The 13,775-nt window shown below is 50.4% G+C and overlaps 1 protein-coding gene across 1 annotated transcript in view; it reads right to left on the reverse strand.

Moving 5' to 3' along the window:
* Nucleotides 1–4,822: 4,822 nt before the first annotated feature.
* The window catches only part of KDM2A (lysine demethylase 2A), a 104,980-nt gene continuing 96,027 nt past the window's right edge, over nucleotides 4,823–13,775 (reverse strand). The window contains exons 17-21 of the mRNA XM_007171047.3: nucleotides 11,745–12,457; nucleotides 9,681–9,844; nucleotides 8,928–9,086; nucleotides 8,132–8,347; nucleotides 4,823–7,695 (exon numbers count right to left, since the gene is read on the reverse strand). Of these exons, the coding sequence (XP_007171109.1) occupies nucleotides 7,514–7,695; nucleotides 8,132–8,347; nucleotides 8,928–9,086; nucleotides 9,681–9,844; nucleotides 11,745–12,457 (1,434 nt within the window). The 3' untranslated portion in view covers nucleotides 4,823–7,513. The remainder of the gene's footprint in view (nucleotides 7,696–8,131; nucleotides 8,348–8,927; nucleotides 9,087–9,680; nucleotides 9,845–11,744; nucleotides 12,458–13,775) is intronic.

The following is a 13,775-nucleotide window of genomic DNA, read 5'->3' on the forward strand; positions in this document are numbered from 1 at the left end:
GACTGGTACTTGCCGTGTCAGGGGCAGGGAGGGAGGATGTGTGCGGAAAAGACTTGGGGTCAAATGCTAGTGCCACTTCCTGCTGCCGCTCTGGGTGCCTTAGGCAAGTTACTGAACCTCTCTGAGCACTGCCTTTCTCATCTGTACCCGGGGCGCCTCCCTCCTGGCCTCACTGGATTGTTTTGAGGATGAACGGAGATGATGTGTGTGCAGTGTTGAGCCGAGGGAGATGGCTTGCTGAGTGGCCACTGTCCTGAGTACCTTGGGCCTCACTTGTGCCTCTCTCTCAGCATCCTCCATGGTCTCTTTTCTCTCATTTCTCTTCTCCCCTCCTCCTTTCTCTACCTCTTTCTCTGCCTTTCCTTTTCTGGGTCTTTCAGGGTGTTTCTCTCTGGGTCTGGGTCTCTTTCTGCTTCTCTCCCTCTGTCTTGCCATCCTAGCACTGTCATGGCACAGTCTGGGGGCATAGCAGCTGAACTTCCTGCCCCCCTTGTAGCTCTCTGGAGTGGGGCGGGTGGGGAGGCAGAAGCGCCAGGCTGAGGGCAAAACAGGTCCTCTCCGACGTTGGGTGTCTGCTCTCACTGTTTCCTGCCCGTACATGGGTGTCAGCGCTGAGGTTTCCTTTCCGGCCTGGCACCTGGAAAGGTGGTGGTAGGGCGAGTCTCCCCAGCCAGCAAGTGCCAGGCCTGCTCTGCTGCTGGCCACCCAAATGGCACTTAGCACAGAGGTGGCCTGGTAGGGTGGGGGGAGCTGGTATTGGCCCTCTCCCCAGGTCTAGCTACATCATTTGTGGGGTCCACTGCAAATAAAATGCATGTCCTCTTGCTCAAAAATTAAGAATTTCAAGATGGTGACAACAGTGCATTAAACTAAGTGTGGGGTCCATCTGAGGGCAGGGCCCCGTGTGACTGCGTGGGTCACTCACCCATGAAATTGGTCCTGCTTCCCTCTCCTATAAATCCACTTTTCATTATGCTCAGTAAATTTCCTTATCCCTCCACTCCCGGGGCAGATGAAGGGGGGAAGCAGAACTAGCTAAGTCTAGCCCCACCCTTAAGAAGTTCAAAGTGCCATGGGAGGGCTTCCCTGGTGGCGCAGTGGTTAAGAATCCGCCTGCCAATGCAGGGGACACGGGTTCAAGCCCTGGTCCAGGAAGATCCCACATGCCACGGAGCAACTAAGCCCGTGCGCCGCAACTACTGAGCCTGTGCTCTAGAGCCTGTGAGCCACAACTACTGAACCCACGTGCCACAGCTACTGAAGCCTGTGCGCCTAGAGCCCGTGCTCCGCAACAAGAGAAGCCACCGCAATGAGAAGCATGTGCACCTCAACAAAGAGTAGCCCCCACTCACCGCAACTGGAGAGGGCCCGCACGCAGCAACGAAGACCCAACACAGCCAAAAATAAATAAATGGAAAAAAAAAAAAAGTGCCATGGGAGGGGGTGTGGACAAACACCCAGCCTCGTTGCTCAGCAGGCACGAGGGAGCTGGGGTAAAGGCTCAAGCTCCAGAGTCCCAGGCCCAGAATTCACGTATGTCCCAGCCCTGCCACTGACCCTTCACTCTACCTCTCTGAGCCTTGGCTTTATAGAATGAAGGCACCTGCCCACCACCCCCTTCCCCAGGTGGGGTATGGGCGTGAAATGCCATTGCTTGTACACAGAGGCTAGGGAGCAGGGCGGATAGGACCAACTCTGCAGCCAGTCTCCAGGTTTTACTAGCAAAGACACTTTAGGCAAATGTCTATAACTCAGTTTCTCATCTTTAAAATGAAGATAATAATAGACGTGCTATGTATTTACAGTAGCCAAGACATGGAAGCAACCTAAATGTCCATCGACAGATGAATGGGTAAAGAAGATGTGGTACATACATACACAATGGAATACTACTCAGCCATAAGAAAGAATGGAATAATGCCACTTGCAGCAACATGGATGGACCTAGAGATTATCATACTAAGTGAATTAAGTCAGAAAGAGAAAGACAAATACTATATGATATCACTTATATGTGGTATCTAAAATATAACACAAGGGACTTCCCTGGTGGTCCAGTGGTTAAGACTCAGTGCTTTCATTGCCATGGCCCCGGGTTCAATCCCTGGTCAGTGAACTAAGACCCCACAAGCCACGCAGCACAGCCTAAATAAATAAATAAATAAATAAAATATGACATGAACTTATTTATGAAACAGAAACAGACTCACATAGAAAAGAAACTTATGGTTATCAAAGGGGAAAGGGGGTGGGGGAGGGATAAATTAGGAGCTTGGTTAGCAGACAGAAACTACTATATATAAAATAAACACCACGTCCTACTGTATAGTACGGGGAACTATATTCAATATCTTGTAATAAACCATAATGGAAAGCAATATGAAAAAGAATATGTATATATACATGTATAACTGAATCACTTTGCTGTACACCAGAAACTAACACAACATTGTAAATCAACTATCCTTAAAAAAAAAAAGTAGAGTTGCCGCGAGGATTAGGAGTTACTTCATGTAGGTGCTTAGAACAGTGGTCAACACATAGTAAGGCTCAGTAGATGCCAGCTGTTTTTACTATGTTGTTGCCTGTGAAAGGTACAGTATGTCCAGGTTAATCCCTTCTGGTTGGTGGGGAAACAGGAAGGGCTTCTGGAGGAAGAGGTGTTTTGAAGGAAGGATAGATTTTCATAGTTGTGAGGGTGACACACCCTGAACACAGCAAGCCTGGTGACTACAGAGGTGTCCAGTTTGAGGCCTCTTAGGAGCACCTACCACCAACCTGGTGCTTCTCATTTTACAGATGCCAGTGGCAGGATGAGTTTACACGTGACTCTGGAGTATTACACATGAAGACTGAAGATTTTTGTGCGTGCTTTAGGAAGATTAATTCATAGCTGAATACAGGTTAGATTGGAAACAGGCCAAAAAAAATAAAAAGCTGGTAGCATTAACACAAGAAAGGAGGGGAAAGACGTATGAGGTAGTGAATTTGGAGAACATGGCAACAAACTGGCTGTACTGCGGCGGCACAGGCCTCTGGGTATCCAAGCTACTGGGAACACTCAACACTGTTGCTTGGGCATCTATTATGTGCCAAGCTCTGCGCCAGCTGTGGGGGATGACATGGTGAGCGACAGTCTGACCCCTGTCCTGGTGGAGCTTCCCAGCTAGCTGGGGTGACTGATTTTAAAGGAGTCCTAAAAACCAGTAGGGTGCTATGGCAGCATATGATCCAGTCTCGAGCAGGGTGGGAGATGGCTTCCCAGAGGAAGTAACATGTAAACTACAGAAGGTGTACCAACAGAGGGAACAGCAAAGGCCCAGAGATGGTGGAACTGAAGTTAGCTATGAGGGTGGAGGGGAGTAGGAGGGGCAAATGGTGAGTGAGGAAGCTTGGACTTCATCCTGAGACAAACACACTAATGGGTTTTAAATAGAGAAGTAGTCAAATCTAAGAGAAATGTTCTGGCTGCCAACATGGAGGACAGGGGGCTGGCCTAGAGGCTGGGAAGCCTCAGGGCTCCTGCTGGGGTCAAGGTTCTGGACAATGCTGGCTTCACCTAGGGTGGTAGGCATGAGGTCATCGAGAGGTGGACGATGGGGCTCTTGTGATATTTAGATGGCAGAATTGACACTCTGCCTTCCCCCTGCAACATGGAACATGGCCACATCCACATCCAACCTCAGGAAGTGGCCTGGGAACCAGCTGACCGTCCAGGACTCCGTGCTTTTCCAGAACGTGCAGCAGAATTGGAGATGGTCCTTAACAGCTTGGTGAGTAGGATGGGCAGGGATCCCCAGATGCCCTGAAGGTAGTGATGAGAGCCTCCTCAGGACCTCCCGGGTGGGATTTCAGCTCTCCTGAGATGGTGCAGTCAGGGCTGAGGGCAGCACGTTGGACAGTCGTCTAAAGGCTGGAAGCCTGTACTCAATAAGCAGCAAGACCCTGTGGGACAAATGCCGAATGGAGCCTGTCTGGCACACACCTTGTGCGGTGACCGCGAACAGCATTGTCCTTGAGAGGCCTGTTCTACAGCTGTAGTGGTTGGAGGTTGGCCTTGGCTAATGGCTGTCCAGGATGGCAAGATTAGAAACCCCCAGGCCCACTCTCAGGAGAGCATCACAGGGGTCCTTCCCAGCTCTCCTTGAGGACTCTGTAGGGCCACTCCAAGCACTGCTTTGTGGGGAAGGGGTGGGGGTCCAGTAACCTCATACTTAAATTTTCACATCTATTAAGAAGTTCCCCGTCATGAAGTAAAATGTTTTGGTGTTTCCATAAGCAAGTGCTGCTTTTTGACATTCAAAAAAAGAAGGCAAGACAAGTAGTAGAGGCACATAGCAGTTCTGCTGCTAACTCAGGGATGAAGCAGGAACTGCGGGCCTGGGGTGGGGGGAGGGGGGGTGTGGGAGGCGAGAGCCTGCAGGACCTTCTGACTCTTCCTCTTTCACATGGGCGCACACACACACACCAAGGCAGAAAAGGTTTTGTTGTTGTTGTTGTTGTTGTTTTGTTTTTAAAACCTTTTTATTTAAAAAAAAAAAAAAACCAAATCAAAATATTTCCCATTGGAGGCTATTTCATTTTTTGTCTTTTAAAAATTTTATTACACAAATATCTCCCATTCCCACATGTCAGAGGAAAGATGTCCTTGCTCTTTCTAAAACCAATAGTGGAGAACGTTTAGAAAACAAAAGTCCAACTAGCTTCCCTCCTTCCCTGGCCCAAAATAACCCCAATGTGTCAACTGAGATAGCATGACTTGTCCCCTTAATGCTTACATTTAATTTAATTTTTTAGCACAACATTGGAGATTGACTCTAAATCAGCAACAAAAAATATATATTTACAATATTTCTCCGAAAACAAAAACACAACCAAACCCTTTAAACATAGTGACTTTAGGAGTTTTATTTATGGAGCAGTTATTTTTTAATCACCAAGTGATTTTATATTATATATATATATAAATTTTCTTCCTTTCCTTGTGGTCTTTCGCCCCGGTGCTCGGAAAGATGGAGGCAGGGTGTCTGGTCCCGCGGTCTGAGGAAGGCAGGCTCTCCTGGCAAGGCCGTGTCTAAGAGCAGATTGCAGGAAATTCGGCAGAACTCCCAGGTTCCTCTGTCCCCAAAGACAGACATTTCTTTCCTCCACATGGACCAACCCTCACCTCTGAAAACCATTTTCCCCCTCACAGTCCCAGAGAAAAGGAAAACCCAGCAAGGGCACAGGTCCATTGGCTGCCACTCGTGAGCTCCCTTTTCTGCTGACCAATTTACGTGCGCGGTAAAAATGCTTGTTTTTCCAAACCAAAAACAACAAAAATAGAAACCAAAACCCAAAACAAACCATCAGCTTGGAAATTTCTGTAGATGAAATGTCCCAAAGTCAGAGGCACTCTCCCGGCACAATCCCTGCTCTGAAGGGGTCTCTCCACCTCCCCTTTTATAAAAAGACAAGAAAACAAAACAAAGTAATCTTTTCAGTATTTTCCACAGGAGCAACCAAAAAAAGGCAGGAAGCTTCCAATTATAGGTCATTAACAATAATATTAATAAGGTTTTTGCTCAATACCCAGGGTTCTTTACAGAGAAGTTCCCCTAACTGAGGCACTCTGGAATAAGTCACTGGCATTTCCTCAAAGTTTCAGCCCCAGTTGGCTGGGGCCTGGAGACCAATGGAAGGGGCAGAGGGTCACGGGAGCAGACTGCTGCTTTTAAGGTGCAGCCAAGAGAATCAGCAGATTGGAAGAAACAGACACAATGCCACCCCCTCCCAAGACCCAGTTTTCTCTTAGGAGGCCTGTCAATGCCAGGGTCAAAGCTGGGCTAGGTGGCAAAGAGGGAGCCCCTCTGCCTCTATTGCTTTGGAAGTGGCAAGGGTGCATGTGGCGTCTCTCCTTGGGGTGGCTCACACTTCAGACCCCTGGTGCCTGGGCTCCTTCCCCTCCCCCCGAGGGCTTCAGGAGGAGGAGAGCCTGAGACTGGGCTGCAGGAAAGGGGCCAGGAAGGGATGGGCTGGAGGACGAGAAGGTGGGGCAAGGTTGTGCTATCGCTATCCTTACAGATGGGGAGCAGAGTGCAAATCCGCGTCTATCATTTATAAGCTCTTGCCACAGGCTGCTGCTACTGAGCATCTCCTCACACACTTAAATATTGACCCAAAAGAAATTCCGACCTTTCTTTCCATTTTTTTTTTTTTTTTTAAAGTGCAAAAAGCTCTCTGCTGCCCTAGAGAGAGGATCTTTGGACAGGCCGTTCAATGCAAAGTAAGAGGGGGCAGCTGATGGGGCTCGACACAGGGTGGTGGAGTGGGAGATACCACGCTCCCCTCCTTCCCTCCACACACACGCTTAATACACTCAGCCACACACACAGAGGCACATGCACACCCCCTTCCACAGCTGCAGGCAGAGGGCAGGTGACTGGCTTCTAAGCAGGACCTCCCACCCCTCCAAAGGTGCCACATCAGTGAGCCACTGGGGCTAGACACAGGCCTGGGCTCTGGTGGCTACGGGACACCTGAGGCCCGGAGCCTGCTGGGAGGCAGGTGGGGACTTGGCCTACTTCTCTGATCCCCCCCAGCTGGGGGAGATAGGCTGCTCCCTCTGAGGACACGCATCCTGGGAAAGCCCTATTCAGGCGGGAATAAGGTAAGTGTGGAAAAGGGCAGGGCAGGGCAGGGCAGGCCGAAGAAGGAGGGGAACGGGGAGATGGTGCCTGTCTCAGAATCTGCCTGGGAAGCAATAAAATGGGGGTGTCCCTGGGGTAGACAGTTCCAGCTCCTCTGAAGAGCCTCAACCCCAATAAGTGCAACAAGGACTTCACAGAAACTAGCAGGCAAGTCTGGGCTGGGGGAACCTCATTATGTGAACTACCACGAGCATCGGACAGGATCAAGCTAAAGGAGAGGAGAGGAGGGAGAGCACAGACACAACAAGAGGTTTTAGACACCTCAACAGCACCAGTGTGATCTGCATGGGGCTGGCGTTCCTGGGGCTGCTGGCCCCTCCTGCATAAGCCGGGAGAGTGTGATGGAGGAGAGACACGCACTGGACACCATAAGGAGAACCTGGCCACGGAGACAGGGCCACTTTCTTCCCTGGGAGTTTGCTCAGAACCAGGCACTGCTGGGGACCATGGATGGGGAGGAGGACCCCAGGGCCCAGTGCAGATGATGGTTGCACAGACACCCCAAACTGAGAGCCCAGCCTCCAGGCAGGCGAGTGAGCGAGTGGGTGAGCAAGCGAGCAGGCACTGTGACAGCACACAGCCTGTGCTTTCCCCTCAGATCAATTTGCTACCCCCTTCTCCTTAGGAGGGAGAGAAACAGGCAGGTAAGCCTGGTGTCCACCACCCTCTCTGCCCCGCCTGTAAGGGAAGGGCTCAAGGGACAGGAGAGCAGAGAGGGAGTGTGACACTGGCCTCAGAGCCCGTGCAGGGTCGGGGAGAGAGGCTCTCCTGGCTGGGGAGTCAGGGGAAGATCGGTTTCCTGTTCAGTCTGGGCTGGGCGTGTCTTAGCTGATCTTCTGTATCAGCTTCTCGTCAGACAGGCAGTAGAGACTGTTGATGGACAAGTCTGAGATGAAGTGCTCGCAGGCTTTTCGGGTGATCTGCTTGCATCCTCGAAGGTCGATCAAGGTGACGTTGGCGATGCGCCGTAGGTAGATCAGGGTCTGGTCTGTCAATTTATTGCAACCTGTGGGGAAAGTGACCACAAGGACAATGCTATGTACACACAGCCATAGGAGCCTCAATTTCCCAGCTTTCCCTCAAAATGCTAAACAAAAGCCCCCTTTTTCCCATAACTACCTGGCTCAGAGACCAGAAGTGCCATCAGCACGGCGGCCTCTGAAGGCCCCCTGCCACCGCACTCCCTGCGCTGCAAGGCTCACCAAACTGCAGCTGGGTGGTGTCCGTGCTCTTAGGCACCTGACAACTGCTCGAGGCCTTAGTTCCCATCAGCTAGCTACACAAGGGATAGAGTTCCATGTCCTTGCCCAGATGTCAGGAAACAAATTATCATGGTTTAGTCAACAGACCATGTTCTTTCTGTTCTACTGGTCAAGCTCCAAGGAGGGCTGGGCTTCTGGGAGGCAGGGGGCAGTTTGTCACAAAACATCACAGCGCCATACCTGCCATGTTGAGCTCTGTGAGGGAGTAACGAGTGGAAGACCCAACAGCGGTGAGTAGATTGGAGGACTGATCTGTCAGGTGGCTGCAGTGACTGAGGTCGAGTCGAGACAGGAGGGGCATGTGGCGAATGATGAGGCGAAGCGTGGCATCTGTGATGTCAAGGCCCGCCAGCCGGAAGTCGGTCATGTTCCGGAGCTTGCTGCGATTGTCCTGACCTGCACAGGCAAGAGAAGGGCCTAGATCAAAATTCTCAACTCTAGTCCAGCTCCAAAGCTGCAGGCAGCTTCAGCTACTTGCTGGCCAGGCCCCCCTGCAGGGGTTAATAAGCAGAACTGCCCACACGCTTCCCTTCAGGGAGTGAGCAGTGCGTGGGGGCCGTTTCTAGGAAACCAGACACGTTTTCTTTCTTCCCAGCTGCTGGACTGTGCCTCACTTACACAGCAAAGGGGTATGTGTGGAATGCTCCTCTCCTTCCCACACTCCCGCACTTTTCTAGACTATCATGGAAACAGCTTTCAATGTTCCACCTCAACCGTGAAGCCTTCCTGGACTTCCTCGGGCTTATACTCTCTAAGCCCCAAGCTCCACTAACCCACAAAATGGACTTACTCCTTTCTTTGTTGGTAGTTATCTATAAACAGGTAACCTGTACTTGTACGCAGTCCATCATTCTGTTTTCAATTTGCATTTTTCTACTCTTCAACAGCATCAGAACCTTAGCTTCTGGGAATGAAGTTCAGCTGAAAGACAAAGCTACCCCAAGAGGAGCACAGAGAAGTCAGGCCCAGAGCATACCTGGTTTATCAGCCGGTGGAGTCAGCAAGTCCCGAATTTGAGGGTCCTTGATTCCTACTGCCCACCGAAGATCAAGGGTCCTGAGAAGGGGGCAGCTGGAGGTGCTGAGGGCAGAGACTGCAGACCAGGAGCAGCCTGCCAGGAGGAGGTCTTTCAGTCCTGCAATGGAAGGAAACAGACACGCAATAATACACTCTACCGGCCCATCCAAAGCCTCAACTACCAGCTGATCAGACCAAGGTAAATAGATTCCCGGTCTAATGGAGAGAGGGACCATGTCCTAATCTTACTCTAGTAATCCAGCTCAAAGACTCCTATGCTTTCCTAAATTACATCTAACTCTGGTGGTAAAATGGATTGCTTAGTTCCTACCAGAGTCATGTAAGTGTGAGTGACTTCCTCTTTATCCAAGACCTCAAAATGCTTAAGGGAACAAGGCCTTACAAGGGGCTGATTGAGGCAACATCTTACTCACATTTCCTCTTCAGTGGCTACGCTGAGCAGACCTGCAGGGCTGGCAGCAGCACCTGACCCCGTTCCCTTCATCGTCTACCGCAGTGACTGGCCCGCCAGTCCAGAGTGGCACCGTGGGGACTGGCAGTTAAGGTGGCCCAGGCTACGTCTCTTGCTAAGCAGAAAGGCAACAATGGCACAGACTGCTGCCCTAAATTGCCCTAAAGCAATTCTAAGAAGCGCTGCCAACAACGCAGCTTTCCCTGCCTGCCCTTGGAAGGACAGCGCAGGGCTGCTCACCTGGCAGCCTATTGACGAGCCATGTCAGTTGTTTTTTGGAGATGTTGGTCCAACTGAGGTCGAGGCTAACTGGCTGCCTCTTGATGATGCCACTGAGAGCCTGGGGTACAATAGCCTTACACCTACTCAAGTCAATTTTTGTCCAAAGTCTCTTGTCGCAGCACCTGTGACAGAAGGAAAGAGAACTAGCTGTCGATACCTGATGTCCCTTGTCAGAGGAACTTCACCACAGGCTGCTGGAGGCTTCTGGGAAAAGCAGAGCACCTGGAGGATTCACCTTCCCTAGATTCTTCTACATGCATACAAGGATCATGCCCTGTCATTTTTTTGCCTCAGAGAATAGGGATTACTTGACCAGTTCACCCTGATTTACTCTGGATGGGCTGAGAACACAGCACAATTGTTAGGGACACACAATAAAACAATATACTATAACCCCTCATTTGCATTAAAATGGTATGGCTCCCATCAAAGTATATATAAGGGAACATTAAAAAATTTCTTGACTTCTCACTGCTGGAAGCTGCTAGGCTTCCCTCTACTCTCTGCCTCATCACAGTCTCTCCCAGCTGCCTGAGACGCAGGGCGCTACGTGGCACTTCCACAGTTCATTTTGCCTTGAGCTCCACAAAGAGCCATGACTGTATCAGGTCGAAATAGGCTCTTTATTAAAATCAGGCCTGGAGAGTCCTCTACCACCCTTGGGTTTCAGTGCTATCTTTACATTTTCTAGCCAGTCCAGACCAGAACTGAAAGGGAGAGGCCTGCCCTTCCACTGCAATCTACAAGTCCATAGGCCACAAATAGCACTGCAACATGCAGGCTTCTGTTTCATATTTTACAGTTCCTGCTCCCCAGCCTGGCTCAGAGTCTGGCTGGCAGGGGAAGAGGAGACGGCACATAATGCGAGTCTTATGTGGCTTGGCCTGGAAACTGAGGAATAGAGCCAGGCAGGCCCACTAGCCCTATGAAGAGAAATATTAGGAGAATTTGGGTAGATCACATATTAATTCAGATTTGGGAAATAAAAAGTTTGCAAAGAATGGAGTCTTTATTTAAAGACTGAAAAAACTTCACCAATGGCACATGAAACTTCTATGGCAGAAACAGGCTGCTTACAATAGAGCAGGGGATCTCAAACTTTAATGCGTATCAGAATCCCCTGGTGGAGAATTTATTAAAAACAGATTGCCTGGCCCCGCCCCCGAGGCTCTGATTCAGTAGGTCTGAGATGGGCCCTGAAAACCTGACTTCTAACAAGGTCCCAGGTGATGTCACCGGTCCAGGCATCACACTCTGAAAACTACTGCAATGGGATTTGACCCAGATATAAAGGATATGTCCTAGGGTCCAGGAGCTTAAGGGAAAACAATGCCCAGTGGAAATCTTTGTTTATCACCTCTAGGAATCCCCCCCCTCCCTTGTCTTAACGTTTAACTTGAGAAGAAATGGCAGGTCTCATTAAGAAGGACAACTAAGTCTCAGGAAGCTTCAAAACTGAACTGCTTGCTGGAGAAAGGAATTCCGATCCAGGTTTAGAGGATGAGAATTAAAACTATGGAAAATTGTGAGCCTGTGAGCACCTTCAGAGTTTTTTAAAAGCATGTATACCTCTCTCGTTAGATGGAGACATAACTGAGGCAGGGGCTTAACAGCAGTCATCTGTGTCACCAGCACCAGGAGAGTGACTGGCGTATCACAGGCTCTCAGCAAATGCATAACAAGTTCAGTTGACTATGGGGTAGGGGGATTATGACTCTGAAGTTTTAGCACAAACTACAAATCCATCCCACAGGCCCAAATGTACAAATCCATTCTTAAGTCCAGTAAAGAGAGATGGGAAAGTAGCAGGGAGAGGAGGCAAAGGGCCAAATTTCCCTGATGACACCTGCAGGCACAACTGGCCACATCTTTAACAGGACCCACCGTCTGGGGGACAGACTGGGTTGATTTAATCCTTTAGGACCCGACAAGCCTCCAGATGCCAAGACACATGCTGTTCTCATATGGAAACCTGCCACCTACTCCCGTACCCCTATTCCTGATCCCTGTATCCCTGCTCACCATTTATACCACGTCTTGCACACTCGCATACATTCACAAAGTTCTCTGCGGCTGAGGTAGCGGAAGACAGACATCCAGACCTCCCGCTGCATCCAGCTTTCGTCTCCATCCTGAGCCCAACTGCCCCGGCCATTCAGCCTGGCTGCACCCCCCTCCTCTGCACTGTCATCTTCCTCCTCCTCCTCCTCCTCTTCCTCCTCCTCTCCCCCCAGCCCCTCCTCATCCCCACGCTGGGGGGTTCGGGCTGGGCAGTGCTGCACTAGCACACGGGGGGAATGGCGAAGGTTGGCAGAGGAGGCCGTGATGGCCTGCAGCTTGGGCACAATGGATGTCCCGTGGAGCTCTTTGGTGGGCCTCTGTAGCGTGACAGTGAGGTACGATCCCCGGATCTTGGCTTTCTCAACTTCAGACAGCTCCTTTTTGCCGCTGGGATTGTTCTCCTTTTCCCGTACCATGGTGCGCTCTGTGGCCTGCAGCCGCAGCAACTGCCGCCGTTTGAAGCGCTCATCGCGGCTGGCACTGTGGTGGTCGCTGGGGCCGGCCCCAGGGGATGAACGAGTCACCACGCCCCGGGGGGAGGCCGGGTCGTGGATGAGCTGCAGCATGGAGGTGGGCGAGTGAGGTGGGGGCGTGAGGGGCTCGTCGCAGCTCCGCAGGGGCCGCAGGACTTTGGCTTGCACGGCTTCTTCGTCGCTCTCTTCCATTTTCCGCTTCTGCAAAACAGGCCCCCAAACGCCATGTCAGTGCCTCATTTCTTCAAAACCCTCTACACTTACAGGGTCAACCTCACTGTTGCTCTCAGAAGCCTAGCGAGAAGGCAGGCCACTGCTTTTCTATGGGGAAAGGGATCTCTGCATGCTGCACGGTGGTCATCTCCTCCGTCTGCAATCTAGACTCTGCCAGGATCAGCAGCTGAGCTCACATCTGTGCTGGAGAAAGCTGATTACAGAGCAAAACCCTCGAAATAGGTCACTTGGGAAATCCACCTGTGACAGAAAGGTCTGTGTCCAAGTATAGAGGAGTGGGATCCAAATTTGGGCTGCATGATTCCATAGCCTGCCCTATTCATCTCTTGTCCCAATTTTTTGGTTATAATTCCCTGGGTAAAGAAATCCTTTAAAGAGGCCACAACTCTACCCCTATGCCATCTGACCATTTTAAACACCCAAGAGATGCTTCTGTCGGAAGAAAAGCAGCCTACATATATGTGAACTAGGATGCTGATTGTGATAGCAGTAAACACTACTGACTTTTAGCTCTACCAGGGTCTAAGCTCGACCCTACCAGGCTGCTTCTTCCACTCAACGCCCCACGCTGTCCCGGGAGACCAACCACAGGTGAGAGATTAAGCCGAGAACGAGAAACTGCACTGCTCCCAGAGGAATCTTCTCAGGATGAAAATGAGGAATTCAAGTTTGGTGAAGCCAACATCTCACAAAAAAAGCACAACCTCACCCTCTGCCACTTGTGCTCACCGGTCACTTGTCCCTTCCTGGAGCCCACCTTGGCTGTGCTGCAATGAAACCTAACCAATGTGTTCCACTAGGTATAGTAGCAGTAGTTCAGATTTTCCTTAAGGAGACATTTTGTGTCCCTATGCAAGAATTCTGCTCCCTTTTCTCCTTATATTCTTAGATCACTATGGTTGGAAGAGAATGACCAACTTTTGGGTGCTGGCTTTTACAATGCATTAGAAGGTAATACTAAACACAGTCTCTGCCAATCCATCTGCTACAGCAAGCGCCCACCACCACCACCACCACCACCACCAGTGAAGACACATGTAAAAGCTATTACTAAAAGAACTTGCTGCTAGTATAAGAACTTGGAATAAGGAGAACTTTAGCACTAGTCAACTCCAGAAATCCTTGCCCTCAAAGATATTTAGACTGAAAATTCAATGACCTCAGTGCCTAAGTGGGAAGAAATAGAAAGAAAACAAGGAAACGTGTCCCAACTCCTGCGCAGGGTACCTGGAATCATCCACCAGGGCATGGATGACTGACATGAGGCCAACGGCCTCCTCTGTAT

Source organism: Balaenoptera acutorostrata, chromosome 9 (assembly GCF_949987535.1).
Source record: "Balaenoptera acutorostrata chromosome 9, mBalAcu1.1, whole genome shotgun sequence".
Taxonomy (NCBI): Eukaryota; Metazoa; Chordata; class Mammalia; order Artiodactyla; family Balaenopteridae; genus Balaenoptera; species Balaenoptera acutorostrata.